This window comes from Castor canadensis, chromosome 8 (genome assembly GCF_047511655.1).
Source record: "Castor canadensis chromosome 8, mCasCan1.hap1v2, whole genome shotgun sequence".
Lineage (NCBI taxonomy): Eukaryota > Metazoa > Chordata > Mammalia > Rodentia > Castoridae > Castor > Castor canadensis.
The window spans coordinates 4,961,861-4,978,966 of record NC_133393.1 but is presented as its reverse complement, the minus strand read 5'-3'; the positions used below and the strand labels follow the sequence as shown (position 1 = coordinate 4,978,966).

The following is a 17,106-nucleotide window of genomic DNA, read 5'->3' as shown; positions in this document are numbered from 1 at the left end:
TGTAGCTGGCGGCGTTATTTATGCAGATCTCTGGGGTGAGCTTAGCACTCACCTGGTCCCACAGGCTTTGTTTGCTCAGAGTTCTCCTGTGCGGGGGAGGGGGGCCTCTGCTACAGGCTTTTCCCTTTCCAAGCACTGGGAAAGGCGACACTGCCCCGCGTTGTCAGGCCTGCGTGTTTATTTACAGTTCACGTGGGAAGTGGGTCTTCCCTCCTCTCACAAGCGTCCCCGCTCCTGGTTGCTGGCGCGCCCCGCTCCCGCCAGAGCCTCTCCGGCCGCCCGGCTCGTTTCTTTACAGTCCCGGGAAGGGTTCCCTTCCCCCAATCTTCAGCGCTCAGGGCGCCCCACCCTCTTTCCAGCGTGTCTTAACTGTTCTTATTGCTTAGTACTCAGTTTCTCTTTTTTTCCCGGGTGGAGGTCAGTCTGTCCAGGGGGCTATGCTGCTCTGGCCCAGGCTTGTCTGTGGGGGAACCGCGGTACCGCGAAGCTCACCTGGTCCGCGTCTTCCCGAGCCGTATGGGCGCCGGCCACTGGGCCCGGGGGCCTCCTCGGTTCTCCGTTTAACGTGAAGTGGAGATTCTCTGCGCCGGCTGGAGATGTGGAGGAGTCAAAGTTATGCCTTTTCTCGGTGATTATGCCTGCAAAGTGTGTCTCCAGCGTCTCTCCAAGATTTCACTATAGGAGGCTCGCTTTCTGCTTCCTACCTCTAGCCGCCTTCTTGGAATCTCCCCATTCCAAAACTTTTAAGTTGATGTAATCCTGTTAATACTTGCCATCACTTCCTCGTTAATAGAGTCCTGTTCTGAAAGTCATCACTCAGACCTATATCTTGGAGTGTTTAGCCTATGTTTTCCTTAACTAGTTTCAAGTCTTAAATTAAGGTCTGATCCATTTTGAATTGATGTTTGTACAGGGTGAGCGGCAGGGATCTAGTTTCATCCTTCTACCTGTGGACATCGTCTACATGGCAGTACTGTGACTTCAGTGTAGGAGGGCGGGCTCGCACTCTGGGACAGGTCTGTAGGGAGGGACAAGTCACTTGTCTCTCAACTTTAGTGCACATTTTGAACAATGAGTATGAAAATAGTATATTTTTGAAGGGAATAAATAAATAATGTTTATCAGAGAGGTTACTGTTGTATTTGTACCTCAGAGCCCACAAATGTTCATGAGTTTTAAAAATCTGTTCTAAACTGTGGATAAGATTGTCTGTCTGTCTATCTATCTATCTGTCTATCTATCTGTCATCCAGTTTGTGAAATTAGGATCACAGTATTTATTTCCCACTATCTGGCAATGGCCATGCAAGGCAGGTGGTAAATAGTGTGAGAAAATGTTAGCATGTGTTCAAATGTTGCAGGTTTTAAATCTGAACTGAAAGCTTTCATGTAGCATCTGATTACTTTGAGGTTGTTGGGGAAGGCAGGTGTGTTTTTCACTTTTCTCTTTTCCCTTCTCCCTAATTTAGAAATGTTAAGTGTGTTTTGGCTCAGTTTGCATTTGCCAGACTGGCAGAAGAAACAGTGTGGGACCAGGAGAACTTCTCTCTGTTAGTTTTCCTTGTTAATATGTCCAAAATAAAGCATGCTTGAAATTAAGTGCTGTGAACTAACCTTTTAAAACTCTTAACAGCAGTAATCCCAAGGTTTGTACCAAAAAAAGGAGGAATTCGAAAATAACAAGTTTGGCTATTTTAAAATCATAATTATCTCGTGGCCAGTCAGCATATGGAAAAATAGGTGTTAAGAATAAAAGGAATATTAAACAAGATGCTACCATACTGTTCACTGTCAAAGGTGTCACAATAAAGGGGAGAGAAGCTGGGGTTGGGTACGGCTGATGGAAGCATAAATAGGTACATTCTGTCCCCAATCCCCCCTCTCCCAAAGTACTTCAGCAGTATTTATCAAGTACTGTAGGGCTGTTAAGACTTTTGATACACTAATTCCACTTCTGGGAACTTAACCTAAGGAAATAATCGGAAATGGGTAAAAATACAATTATAACATCAGGAACTTGGAACCAATCTAAATGTCCAATAATGGAGGATGAATTAAATGAAGATTGAAAATATATGCAGTATGCTTTTCTGCCATTAAGAATGACAAACTATTTATAAAAATGCTAGGGGAAAAAAGTCTGAAAAATAATGTAAATTGAGAAAATTTCACAAACCTCGTATTTTGAAATAACAGTCTGTTTGTATGCATTCTATGTGTGTGTGTGAGACAGCTAAAAATAATACATTGTCTCTGGGTGATAAACGTTGGTAGTTTTTATTTTCTTCTTTATACTTGTTTTACATTTTCCAAATTCCGTTTATAACTACTAAAAAATTCATAGTTTAGAAATACACTGCTTTAGAATGCCTTGTGCTGATAAAACCATATGAAAACATACGGGAAAAAATCTAGTGGGAATTAGGACTGAATGCTACCAGTGACTTTTGATAGGGTTCTGGGACTTGATAGTTGGAGAGTGGTGGTTGTTCTTTTTCATATTTTTCTTTAATGTGCTTCTATGAACAACATATCATCTATTAGAAGAGCAAGAATAAATGTAGAAAAACACAGTAAGTTGATGCCACATTTGAATGGAGGCATTAATGTTTGGATATTCTCTTGTGATTATGCTCCATCTTGCAGATGTTGAAAATGTTAACAACAGTGATGAATTTTCTTTACTCCTTCAGATATTCCTGAAATTCCTGAAAGCATCTCCTTCTGCAAAGCACTACAGATAGCTGACTTCAGTGGAAACCCACTGACTAGGTAACCTTTCTACTCACTTTTCTGTTTATAGTACTAAAGATACCTTTCTTGAGAGGCAGGCAAAGGTAACCTCCAAGGTTACCCACCTTGGAGGCACCTAGATGGGTTGCTGTCTTTATCAAGGGTGGTTGGATTTCCCAAATATTTACTTACAAAGAAATGGACAGTGAAAGGAAGACTGCAACACTGATAGAAACATTGAAGAGGTGGTAGGGGGATGTGGGGGAGTTGAGTGTACAAAACAGGAGTAATAAGAATATGTTTCTGAAGTACTATGAAGAATTGTAATCATTTATTAATCTCTAATCGATCCTCCTGTCTTATGGGAGAAGACTGAGTTCTAAACGCTCAAAGAGGTTATTCCATAGTTGTCCAAGAAAATGTCTTATTACACTTGCTTTTCTACTCCAATAATGAAATATATTTATAATATCAATTTTCCTCCTACTCTCCTTCAACAAACAACCCCCCTGCCAAAAAAAAAAAAACAAAAAACCCACACCATTATTAGTTTTGCAATAGCTGTAGGGATTTCTTCAGTTTTATCCCTCCAAAGAAAGCCACCTGTTACTGGAACTATCTGTTCCAGCTGTGTTATTTCCGTTGTTCATGAAATAGCTGAGTGACATTGCTGGGGGCCTCTCCTTGTGGCTTCTGGCTTATTTGTGAGTCCACTGAGGCATTTGAGCTGCAAGGATAGGTGAATGGTGCCCATACGGCAAAGCAGAGATGACCCTTGGGAGTGGATTCTAGAGGCCTCTCTGGGCCAGCTTGTCCATGTGTAGGATTTCTCAAGACGCTAAGTAACCTCAGCAGAAAAGCACTCTTCTTTCCCTTCCTTGAGCTTGAACTAGAAATCGGGATTCATCCCACCTGTTTCAAAATTGCATGGGATTTCTTGAGTATAGAGTGCTGGAGAAATGTCCTGTTTAATTTTTTTCCCCATATCTCATTTTCAAGAAGTAAATATATATTTTTAATATTTCTGGTTTTCCTCTCTTGAGTATCGGTGACTAAGTTTCTTTCACAATTTGTGGCTGAATCACTGTCCCTAAGTCTTCCATAACACTTTTCCTCAAAACCTTTCCGTAGCTCCCTGTCCCTGTAAGGTAGACAGTGTTCCTTGGTGTGCTATGCCGGCCTCCCGGCCACCCCTGTGTTCAGCCGGTCTTTCCAGCCTTACTGCGCTCAGCTGCCTGTGTCAGACAGCCATCTCTGCTGGAGTAAGGGGCCTCTTGGGTAATTCATTTCACACCTCTCGCTTCCTGACCATACCAGTATCGAGCATCGCACATCTTCGGAAGCCTTTCCCACTGACTCTGGGCTTTCATTGCTCCCTGTCTGTACTTTTTTCACAGTAGTTGAAGTTTATTCTTACATTATCCCTTTGATGGAGATGCCTAACTGAATGGAGAAGGTTTACTTGTGTTCCTCTTTTGTTTGTTATTGCATCTCCAGCCCAGCTCTAATGCCTGGAAAGGAGTAAGTGCCCAAAAAGTGTTTTTTGGACTGAGCTAAGCTTAAGGTAGTTTATAGGGTTAGGCAAGTGGGAAGATACTTACTATGCTGCTGTTGAGATTTTTAACTACTCAGTTGCTTAGTCCCCTGCTGTCTCTTAAGTTTTCCGTTTCTAATGTCTGCTGACGTTGGACTTCACCATCATTTCAAGCCTCTCTCAACTAGAACACACCCAGATTACATGAGGCTTTACTTGTTTATTATCCTGGCCTCACATTGGCCCATTTCTTAAAGGAAAGCCATTTCAGCTTGGCCAGTGTGCTGTCTTTAAGAACTGAGGTGTCATCTGTGAGATGAAGGAGTTTTAAAAGTTACTTGGCTTGGCCCACTTATTTTATGGCTGAAGGAACCAAAGCTCAAAGAGATTGACATGCAGTAAGTGAGTGGGAAGTTCACACTTCTCCTAACCTCAAGTGTCCGCTCTTCATCACATTGTGCTAGCCTGGCTCTTAATGGTAATAGCCAGTGGAAAAGCAAATCAGCCATATAAAACATCTTGCTCATGTTTAAGGACATCTTAAATACCTTTAAAATTGCTAAACGACATATTCTTGGTGTAAAAAGTTGGGCAGACCAGATGTGTTGCATCTTCTGAATTATATGTAGAAAAGTCTTGCCTCTGCTAATTCATTTAACTGTTCCTAAATACATATTTCAGTGATTAAAAATGTTCCAGTTAATACCCTGATCTTGAAGGCCCAGATTTGGTTTTGGGAGTCTGGAATTAACTTTTGTTAAATGTCATAAATTGGAATGTAGGATGTTTTTAAAAGGAACCTAGAAAAAGCAAAATGAGACTACCTATAAAGCCAAGAATCTCTCCCCTGCTGAAACCTCTGTTGTCTATTCTAGCAGATTTAGATACAATGATACCTTTTTGTTCTTAGCTCTTAGTTTGCTCTCCCCCCTCCCCCACAATGCTGGTAAGCATAGGAATATTGACTCTAAAATTTATTTGTAAATTTTAAATGATGATTTTATTTTGAACCCTTAACTCTCCTGTAGAGTTTAAGGGACATATTAAAATAGCTTTTGTGTACGGCATTGTGAAACACTATCATCTCAAGTGAGAGACATCTTGAATTAAAAGAAAAAAGTTGAAGTAGCAGTTGGCTGTCAGCTGATCAATCCTAAGTAATCTTTTGCTCTGGATATTATAAGCTACAAGAAGAAAATTATTGAGTACTTGTCCTGTGTTTTACCATTCTGTGGGCTGGTGAAAACTTGTCTGTTTTCTGCTAGTCAATAAAATATTTTCACTCTCAGGCACTCTAGCTACAGGAGCACCTTCTCATTTCCTTTCATGGAATACTCAATAGCCCTGTGATATTTGCCCCTTCATTCTTAGGGCTTGCACAACTGTTCTCTTTATCATCATTTCTGTATCACCCCATCTACAAATATTTACCACACCCTGTACTTCTGTTAAGTAAATGAAATCTTTGGGCTTTTTTTTTCCCTTCTAGGTATCATTTATATAGGAAGACAAGGCAGATATTCCATAATGTCATGTAATTTTAGGAGGTTATTTCATATAGCATATTAGAAGAAGTCATTTTGTGTATGCTTCATATGCACTATTTAAATTAACAACATTTTTTGGTCCCAGGTTGCCGGAAAGCTTTCCTGAATTGCAGAATTTAACATGTCTTTCTGTAAACGACATCTCACTGCAATCTCTGCCTGAAAATATTGGCAAGTAAGTTTTTCTTGTTTGTTTTACTTCTTTTTTAGCAGCATGGGGGTTTGAACTTATGGTTTGACACTTGCTAGGTCTGTGCTCTATCACTTGAGCCACTCCTCCAGTCCTTTTTGCTGTGGACTTGCTTTTTGTCCAGGCTGGAACCACAGTCTTCATGAACTTAGCTTGCTAAGTAGCTGGAATGATAGGTGTGAGCCACTGGCGCCTGACTTGGCAAGTAAGTTTTTATGTGAAGTTTGTATATATCGGGGTAAAAGGACACATACACCATCAGCGCCATCTTCCTTCCCTTTTATAGTTCTTATTTTCTACACAGAAAACCACTTTCCCGTTCTGTAATATGACTTACAAGAAAAATCTCGCCCAGTTTCTTGTGTTTTGCCCTAAGTTTTAATAGTTGTAAAGGGTGCTGATTCTTGGTACTAACTAGCAAAACCTTAATTTGTTTGGAAGCTGTCTAAACTGATGGATTCCAAAGTACTAGTAAAGTAACTAATTAGTAAAGTAACTAATTTACTCACTACTAGTTAGGAAATGCCATGGAAATGACTACTTAGTAATTTTAACCATAAGGAGGACAGCAGACAAAGGTCTCCACTGGAAACTCAGAAGGCACTCTAAGCGTCACTGTGTCCAACAGTTTGCAGACTGAGAGCAGGGAGCAACGATGGTGTGTGGAAGCACAAGTGAGCCTAGGGGAGGGGACTGGGATGGGATGGGTCGGTACATTTCCATATTGCTAGCCTGTAGGTCACAGGGGACTTAGCCTTGGCAAAAAATAGAATCCTTTGAAGAAAATGTACGCTGGTGAGTGAGTGTTCTGTTGGACATTTCCACAAACAATTTAAGTGACACATCTTAGCAGAACTTTCTCATTTCTCCAGGACAGAGAGTGGGTTGTAGTTGAGACTAGGGCTCATGCTTGATCACTTGAAATAAAAACCCAGCTTGGCTGGCCTCACCTGGTGGACCCTAGTGCTAGCATTTATGATGCTAGTGTTCCCTAGCATCATAAATGGTTTTCCTGCTGTTTCTGTGTTCTGCCTAAGCTCTGAGACAGAACAGAAAGCTGTTGTTGGAGAACCACGGTAAGCGGATGAGCCCAGTCATCTGGCTTGTCTGTTTTGAGGGTCCAAGGGCCCATGCTTCTGAGGTGCACACCAGTGTTTTAACTTTGTGCCAGGAGACTTGCTGATTAAGAGTTAAGACTGCAGCTCTCAGGAGGAGGAGACGGGAAGTCCTGCATATCCCGAGTCTGTGGCATCAGTTGCAGAGGAAACAGCAATACTGTGCTGTGAAGCGCATGTACTTGTACTTCAGTTGTATCAAGTTTTATAAATTTGTAATTTAAAAGTCCTTAAGTCTAGTAGCCATCTAACGACCCAGCCTGACCCTGTCCTGCTCCTTAGGGTCCCTGGAACTTACTTCCCTGTGCCCTGCTTTCCCTTCTCAGCCTGCAGCTACCCCGTGTTCATCCCTTCCAGACCCTGGTTCCTGCCCCCCACCCCCTTTTCCTGTTTCATGTCTACTTTTTTTTTTTAAAGGCTTAACGCTTTAAGAGAAAATATGTTCTTATTAAAACAGAGTGCCCCTCACCCTCTACTGCACTGTAATGGAAAATGTTTAATACTTACTATTAGAATAAATTACAAGATTCCTTATCCCACCTTTTCTGCTGTGTGGTCCCGTTTTTGTCAGTGTTTAGGATTCCTTGTATTAGCTCTCCTTTCTACCAGCAGTAAGCGTAGAGTGCTTTGTTTTTGGATTTAGTTTGTATTACTATTACAGAATTATGTATACTGATTGTTCCCAAAATAAAGTGCCTCTCTGAACTTGAAATTAACTGATTCTTTTTTAGGAAAGCTGATTATATTAAGTCAGTTTATGAAATTAAATGAGGACTAGCTTTCTGTTGTTGGTTCTGAATGAGTGCATAACTATAGCAAGAAACTATGATTTCCTTCTGTGTGATTTAAGACTTCTGCATGCTCAAATAATAGCTTGTTCTGTTAGTATAAAGAAACAATCAAAGCACAAAATCCTCTTTGGGGGAAGATTGGCCACTGCTGGTGTCCTTGACCCCAGTGGAGAAGCATTTGGAAGAGTTGAAACAGTGGACGTTGAAGAAGTCTGACATATGCATAAGAACTCTACATCATAAGCAAATTGTTACTGGACACTCCGTAACTGTTCTGATTAAATGGCTATTTCAATTTCTTAAGGGATTCCAGATGGTTTCCTTAGCACGATTAGCATATATATTTAACAAAATGTTTAGTAACTAGAACAGCTTCTCAAAGGCAGTATGATTTGATATAAAGAAGGCACACCTATTCTAAATGCCAAAAAGGTTGAACAGGGCACAAAACAGCCATTCGACTGATTCATACTTGTTATCATCTTTGTGAAATTTGCAGTAGAGTTTTTGCATAAACTCACTCTGCTTATGTGGTCAAATGAGTAAACCATGTTAGTGTCAACCTTTTGAGCATCTGTGAGCACAGGCCTCTGTTTCTCTCTTGGCCTCAACAGGGGGAGCTGTGGGTTTCTCAAGGACTCACCTCTTCAGGTGGGCAAAAGCTCCCATTCAGGGAAAAGAGGACCACGACCTTTTCCTGGGACAAGCAGACTGGCGGTGCCTTGAAGCTGGGGCTGCTGGTACATCTCTCCTCCCGTGTGTTCATTTGGTCAGGGTCAGCTAACTTGAGCTTTGGGGAGTTGGTGGCAGAACTGGAACTGTAAAATGGCTCTCCTGGTCCCAGTCTTGCAGTTTTCCACTAACCTATCCTGACACCCCCTAGGATAGGTGGTTCCCAGGGCACTTGGAAGTCAGTAACTTTTTTTTTAGTGTTTCTACAAATACCTGACTGTTCGAACAAGTACGTGATTAGGTACAAACTATTTTTGTTAAGTATTTATATCCTAACAAACTAGTTAGCCATTTGAAAAAAAAAGTATATATAAATTGAAATAATAAATTTTTTATTGGATTTTTAAGTATCCCAGTTATTTTCTGTGGGATGTGAGTAGTTGTTGGGCACTGTTCAGCTTCTCAAATCACCACTTCATTTCTGTTTCCACCTTTTGTTGTGTTGTTTTTTTTAATCACACAATTGCTAAAACCCAGCTTTGCAGAACTGGGCGTCTTTGAGAGGAAGGCAGTCCTGTGTAATGTTGACACTGACCTAGCCGAGCTAATGGTTCTTGTGTGCCTGACTGATGTTGGAGATTCCTGCAGAACTCTCAGATATGACAGATTCTGTGGCAGTGCCCTGTTTATTTGCTGCTATTTCCCAGGCATCCCAGCATGAAATGTTGTGAGTTGTTGCTGCCAGAAGTGATTGTGGGATGCACAGCATCTCCCATGGGGGTGTGAACTATGCCTATGAGTGTGTGCTGCCTCTCCTTAGTCTGTGTTGTGTGTGATACTGGTTGTGACTAGAGGAGCCTCTGGAGAAGAGGTTGAGGAGCTCACAGTCTGCTGGCTGGTGAGCTTTCAGGGTACTGGAGTTCATGTCCTACACCATGTAGTTACACCACAGGTGACAGTCAGTCCAGCGTGAAGAATGGGTCTTTGAAACTCAGATGTCCTTGACTTAATGGAATTACATCCTCAAACCCATTACAAGTTGAACACAGCAGTCCAAAGCACACTTCATGCAGGTGGCCTGGCATAGCTCACAGACTGGCCAGAGTATTGTATTGGTTGTTTCCCCCTCTGTCACCTAGCACACTGCCACTGTCCGTCACAAAAAAGAGTTTCATAAGAAATATCACTAGTCCAGGAAGAGATCAAGATTCAAAATTGGAAGTACAGTTTGTGCCAAATGTGTATAGCTTTTGCACCATTTTACAGTTGAAAAACTGTACGTTGGACCCTCAGGGACTTGGCCGGAGCAGAATCTTTGTAACACTTTGTAAGGAGATGAGATGTGGTCACGGAAATCCTTTGAACCACTCCGAGGTGTACTGGCTACCTCACGCCAAGTGTTCCTGGCTCGCTGACCTGTTCCATAGCAGCAGGGCCACGTGTTACTCATATACAGAGTGCAGAGGCAACAATAAGTGGAAACCAGCTCAGAGGGGTTTTAAATACCCTTTTTTTTTTTTGACTGGAGGAGTGGCTCAAGTGGTATAGCATTTGTCTACCTAGCAAGTGCAACGCCGCAGTTCAAAACGCTGGTCACACACACACACACGTACTCACGCACGCACGCACGCACCTACAACTGACATCTGTAATCCTAGCTACTTGGGAGGCTGAAATCAAGAGGAAAGCAGTCAGACCAGTCAAAAAAGTGAGATGCCATCTCAACCAGTAGCTGGGTGTGGTAGGATGCATCTGTCATCTCAAGCTGTGCATCCCAGGTCAGCGGGGATGAAATGTTTGTGAGACCCCCATCTCAGTGGAAAAAAGCTGAGCATGGTGGCACACCTTTCATCCCAGTGATGGTAGGAAGCTTAAGCAGGAGGATCCTGGTCTAGGAGAGCCTGGGAAAAATGTGAGACCCTGTCTCCAAAGTAACCAGAACAAAAAGGGTCGGAAGTGTGCCACCTGCCTCACAAGTGTGATGCCTTGGGTTCAAACCACAGTACTTCCAAAAAATTTTTAAATTAATAAGGTGTTTTCAATCCTGTTGCTCTAAGAGCTTAAAATTATATTTTTAATAAAATATTTTTCTTTATTTTGTCTACAGTTTGTTATTTTTATAATATACACAATACATTGGTTCACAGCACATCTATAAATACTTAAAATAAATACAAGGACCATGCAGATATACTCTTAAATATATAGAGCGCCCCATTCTATACTGGAGTGTTTGGGAGTCAGCTAAAGCTCTACACCAGTGGGTCTCAAACTCCTGTTTTCCAGGCCCCCGGGAGTTCCACTGAAGTCTGTCCAGGGCTCTGTGGAAAATGAGAGCCAGTATTCTGGTGGGTGGTCTCTGGGGGTCCAGATTTGTTCCAGCATAGCTCTACCTAGCTTTCTAACTTTCGTATTAGGCTGAACATACTACTTGCTTTAAAAAAGTCTGCCACAGATGTTTTTCTTGTTAGGTTTGGAGTCCGCAGTTTCAGGCAGTAATAATTGTTCTCTGTAGCTGCATGCATCGTGATGGAGTTTCTGCCATGATGTAGACCCTAGAGCCCTTCTTCAGCCAAGCCTTTTGAGAATGTTAGCTTTTCAAAGTTTTACCTGCCCCCGCTCTTTGCAAGCTGGCTTGAGACTTTTCCTTATTTAATGATTGAAATTCTACCTCTTTTGTCACACCGTCTACAATAATTGGAAGAGGCGAAATAGATTCTGAACTTTCAGGCTTCTGACCTGCCTTTTCTCCCCACACAGGAAGCACTTTAGTCCTTTGTCTGTAGACAGAAGTCTCGTTGCTCAGTGCTCAGTTGTAAGTGTATAATTGGTGTGTGTACCCAGATCACCTTGTACTCTGATACAGCAGTGATCTTGGATAGTCAACTCTCTTTGTGCCTGGACGTTCCCTGGCATTGTTCCCACATACTGGACACATGGCGGGGCACGCAGTATTACTGCATTCATTCCTCTTGCTTCCAGCATGACATCGTAGGTAATCAGTTAGAATCCTGGAAGCTCTGTACTAGGACCGCATTTGTGTCTTCCTGCGTGGTCCCTTTTGTGGCTTAATGGTATAGACTCAATTTCTATAAAAATAAAACTTGTTCTAAGCAAATAACTGAAAGATGCAGCTTCTGTTGCTCCAAAGCCTCATGAAAGTCATTGTCTTTAATTAATATTTTTAATTTTTCTGATATAAGGAGCTATTATGGAAAGCAAGTTATTTTTAGGTTGAAAATACCTTGCCAAAAGAATGGTGATCATCTTCTTTTTTAATAACAGTTCTGGCATTTCTCATGCTTACTTTTCTGCCGTTGCTGCCAGCAAGCTTAGAGCTAATCCGGTGAGCAGACAGAGCATCTGTGCTAACTTCTGTGCGATGAAGGAAGTGCGGAGCGAAGAGAGGTGTTGCTGACGGCTGCAGGGAGGCAGGTGCCGTCTTCATTGCAGCACCCGGACACAACCAGGCTGGCATTTACTATCCAACTACCAGTGGGGTCCTCTGCAAAACTGGAATAAGTCATCTGCCCGAGACTGACTTTCTGGTGGGCAGTAGGGTTGGCTCATGAACTTAGTGTCTTCCCTGCAGCTGTGTGAGCACGTTACTTTCTTCCCCTCTTCCACGGCCCTGGCTTTTTATTTCATGAACCTTCTTGCATATTTGCAATTTCTAAACACTCCGTAAACCCACCTTAGAAATAGTTGGGGTAAAATGAGGTAAATGATTTGTGTCCCTGGAGATGCTGGTTAGCATGAAGGGTAGCAGTGGGGGAGGAAGGCATGTCCTGGGGATCTTGGAAAGCTTCCATGTTGCAAGGACTTTGACAAAACTACCTGAATAAAAAATTTGATTTTTTAAAGGTATTCCCTTGAAAACAGTGAACAATGACTCCTTACCTTACCATCACTAAAAGTACTGGGAAGATTTCACAGATAAAGGCAAGAAGGATATTTTGCATTAAGGAGTTACCTAATGCTGGTGTAGCGAGTGAGTGAATTTGTCTTTCAAAAGAGCATTTTAATACGGAAAGCATCTTTCTTAAGGTCACTGCATATTTTACTTTTCAAAAGTAAGATACCCTGCAGAGAATTCTAATGAATTCATAAAAAATGATTAAAAATGATAAATGAATTGAGTAAGATTTATAGGACATAAGATCAATATAAATATCAGTTAAATATCTGTAATACCAGCATTAAACTATTCCTTTTAAAAAGCACCAAAATAATAAAATACTGGAATAAATTTAAAACTATGATCTATGGAGCATCAATGAACACAATAAAAAAATACCTAAATGAATGCATGGGAAGATTGTGTGTGCATGCGTTAGGGGATTTAGGATAGCAGTGTTCCTCAAATTGATCCACAGACTCAACTTAATCGCCATTAAAATCCTACCTGCTTTGCTTGTAGAAGTTAATAAATTAATCCAAAATTTACATGGAAATTAGGAAGTCCAGAATAGTTGACAATCTTCAAAACTTTACAGAACTACAAGTCATCAAGACTGTGGTTCTGGCCTAAGGATAGGCTTATGGATCAATAGAATAGAATTGAATATCCAGGAAATAACCCCCTGCATTTATGGTTGATCCATTTTAACAAATGTGCCCAAACAATTGGCAAAAGCAGTCTTTTTGACACATTTTGTTCATAGCATTATTCATAATAGAGGGAAACAGGTACATTTTGATCCATGGGTGGATGGGTAATTAAAATGTCACATGTTCATTAAATGAATATTATTTGGCTGTGCACAGAAATGAAGTCTTGCTGCATGCTACAATATGGATAAACCTTAAAAAAATGTTAATTAAAAAAGTCGGACTCAAAATAGCACATACAGTCTGATTCTGTTTTTAATTTCTGTAAATACATATATATATATATATATTCTATTTTATTTATATAAAATGTCTATTGTAGACAAATCTGCAGAGACAGAAAATAGGTTAGTGATTGATAGAGACTGTGGGGTAGAGCAGGGGAAGTATAAGGAATGCATTCTAAAGAGAATAAACATTTCAGCAATGCTAAAATTTTCTGGAATTAAATAATGACGGTGTTTGTGTACCTTGTGAATCAGTGTGCTACACATCACAGAATTGCATACTTTAAAAGAAAATGTTGCTGACTTCTGCATTATAAAAGCTATCTTTGGCAAACCTCTAGCCAACATCACACTAGACAGGGAGAAGCTGAAATAATTTCCTCTAACGTCAGGAATGAGATAAAGGTGTCCGTGCTCCCCACTCTCACTCAGTATAGTACTGGAGCCAGAGCCATAGGCAAGAGGAAGAAGTAAGGGGCTTCAAATGGGGAAGGAAGAAGTCAACTTACCCCTCCTTGCATATGGTATGATCCTACAATTAAAAGACAGTAAAGGTTACACCAAAAAACTCTTAGATCTGTGGAACTCTGTCCATGAAAGTCTGTAGTATTTGCTAAGAAATTAATACCATGAAAAGAAGTTCGTTTAAATGTCTCTCTGTTTAATTAAAATTTCCCCTTGAAACACAGTATCCTTAGAGGAGAAAGAATTGTGCTTACTGTGTGAGTACATTACCCAGAGCAGCTGTCAGTCGCTAAATGGTTATTATTGATAAGCCTTTAGTGTGACAATTGCTGATACAAATAGAACAAGAGAGTACCTTAGGTTCCTTAGCACATTGAACTAGTTGTGTAGGTCTAGTTCTGTGCCTCCAGCCCTTGGGAACTCTGACCTTAATTTCAGTGCACTTCAGTTGGGGGGGGCCTCATGGCCCTTGCTCACAAAGCCCTTACGTTAGGCTGCTTACCTAGGTTGTATTAGAGTGGTAAGAGGAGAAAATCTTCTTTTATAAAACTGTTAACCATATTAAGTGTTCTTTGTTGAGCCCTGGGAATTACTGTAAAATATTATTTCAGGAAAAAAAATGGAGATTTTCTTTTTAAATTTTGGAGATGGGATGGCACAGCTCAGTGGAGCACACATGTAGCATGAGTGAGGCTCTGAGTTCAAAGTCCCAGCACCCCCCCCCCCCGCCCAAACACACACATTTTCCAGTGCAAAGCCATCATAAGGAAATTTTTAATCAGAGATTTCTGAAATGCACCTTTGGTGTGGTGGAGCAGAAATACTGTGACTGTGTATGCAGTTCCCCACTGCCCCCTCAGTTTTGTTTTCTACATCAAATACTATTACCATAGTTGTGAATTTTACATTTTAATGTATTTTTCAGTATACTGCCACTTGTTCGCTTGGTCTGTCTTCATTTCTTTTACTCTTAATTTTCTTAATGATTTTGGTCACTAAAATGGAAAAAAATTCAAATGGCTTAAAAAGGATTTTTAAAACATAGCAGAGAACAGATGTAAATTCCTTAAACCAGCCACCCAGTCCCTGAAATAGAATCCTGGAAATACAGTTGGCCTCTATTCCGACTTACAGGAGTGTAACTTTGTGCTTGTTGTCTTGGGCCCTTTGAGACAGTGAGTGGGTGTACAGGGAGGTGTACCCACTTCCTGCAAGCGCTTGGTGAGTACTGCCTCTCCTCCCCTCTGGGTGACAAATGGTAGGAGTGGCAGGGAAGACAGAAAATCCTATTTATTGTTTAGGATGACAAGGTCATTCGAGTAGTATTACACAGAAATTTGTCTGAAATTAAAAGTGAGGGGTGAATGTCTGTTGATCGGAAACCGGTTAAAAATATTAAGAGATATGTAAACTATGAGATACTGTGCAACTGTTTAAAAATACTACTTTGTACAGTGTAAGAGCATAAGAGGAATCACAATGGCAGGTTTACATAGGGTGCCACCTTTCCAGTGGAAAAAAATCAAGACTGTGGAGCTAGAGGTGTAGCTGAGGTAGTAGGATGCCTGCCTAGCAAGCTCAAGACCCTGAGCTCAAACCCCAGTATCCCTGCCCCCAAAAAAGACTATATATTCTATATAGACTATATGCAAAGTCTTGTCTTCCCATAAAAGAGCGTTGGATTAATCCATATGAGATGTTTTTACAGGTGATTTCCATGAGGGTGGTCTTGGTGGTAGGAAGCTGGATTGGTGAGGGACAAAGGTAGAGTGAAAACTTTTTACTGAATACAAGGTCAGTTCACAATGTTGGCTCACCAGCTCTGAAGCAGACCATAGCGGTTGACATCACAGATTCCCTGGTGAGTCCTGAATTTCCACTTACCAGTGTGTGAGACCTGGTTCAGGTTCCCTGTCTGTGCCTTATTTTCTCATCCATAAGGCTAACTCTTATAAAGCAGCTATGATGATACCTGTCATGTACTAAGTTGCCCGTGTCATTTTTAGTAGCAGGGCTACTAGACACTAGTAATTCTCATATTACATCTCGTGTCTAATTTTTTAAGACGTTATTGTGCTTCACCTGAAATAATGGATTAATGCCTGTGAGTCTGGGTCTCCTTGTCTCTCTTGGGCTCTGATGTATACAGAATTAGGTTAAAATGCCATGTTCTACCCAGCAACCCTCCTTTAGCACATTCTTTGGTAGGTCCTGTAAGAGATAAAAAGATGTGTGAAGTGAATTAACTACGTTGTTTGATGGGGCAGACACTGTCCTAACATTGTATTCTGCAAGACCAGGAAAGGATACCATTCACTTTTGTATTATTGTCTTGGGTCCAACTCTGTGTTGACACAGACCTTGTGTTACATCAGCTGTTACTCCAGCCATCTGGAAGCCAACCTCTAGAGTGTGCAGGGTGAGCCCCTCACTTTGGCTCAGGACTGACTAACTTAGGCAAGCTGCTGATGAGAAATAAACTCACAGTTTACTCTGAACTGAGAACGACTTGTCCAGAGTATTCTGAGTGTGGGCTCATACGGGAGGTGGGAGTCTCTAACTAAAGACTTTATCCCTTTCTAGTGGGTCACCAATTATAGACAATGTACAGTAAGTTTAAAAAGTAGCCAGTGCCAGCACTTACCTTCTTCTGGGCCTATCCTCTGAGCAGGTATTCAGTAGTAGGGCATACAGATCTTTCTGAAGACCCTAACTTGCCACCCATACCTGTAAGGTATCTGAGGGACAAGTGCAGTGATGCACAGGCATTGCAAAAACTCCTGACTCTGTTCATGTGAAGGGATGATATACTGAGCCCTTGTTGCCATAACAGTTAATGTATTTATTTTAGGAGGCACTGAGGTCCAGTAGTGGAACACTGAAGCTAAGCAAATCCAGCTCTTTAGAGAGGGACAGACAGGACTGAGATTTGAGCCTTTTACACTGACAGTGGCTTTTATCAGTGGTTCAGTGGAGTCTATATAATATCCAAGTTTCTTTATTTTTAAATAGCTTAACATAGTGAGAAACAGTACCTCAGAAAGGCTAATATGACTTTTATTTATTATTTATTTATTTTTGGTTTATCCACGTCTCAAAAAGTGGTTCATACCTATACTCCCAGCACTTCAGAGAAATTGCTTGAGGCCACCCTCAGCAGTATTACAAGACCTTGTCTTAAAAAACAAACAAAACCTTCTTTTCTTGTGAATGTAGTACTTC

At 41.1% G+C, this 17,106-nt stretch overlaps 1 protein-coding gene across 2 annotated transcripts in view; it reads left to right on the top strand.

The window, feature by feature from the left end:
* Lrrc1 (leucine rich repeat containing 1) overlaps positions 1–17,106 on the top strand; it is a 129,680-nt gene that overhangs the window by 81,539 nt on the left and 31,035 nt on the right. For both annotated transcript variants that reach the window (XM_020155398.2, XM_074081917.1), the window contains exons 3-4: positions 2,693–2,771; positions 5,899–5,988. In XM_020155398.2, the coding sequence (XP_020010987.1) occupies positions 2,693–2,771; positions 5,899–5,988 (169 nt within the window). The remainder of the gene's footprint in view (positions 1–2,692; positions 2,772–5,898; positions 5,989–17,106) is intronic.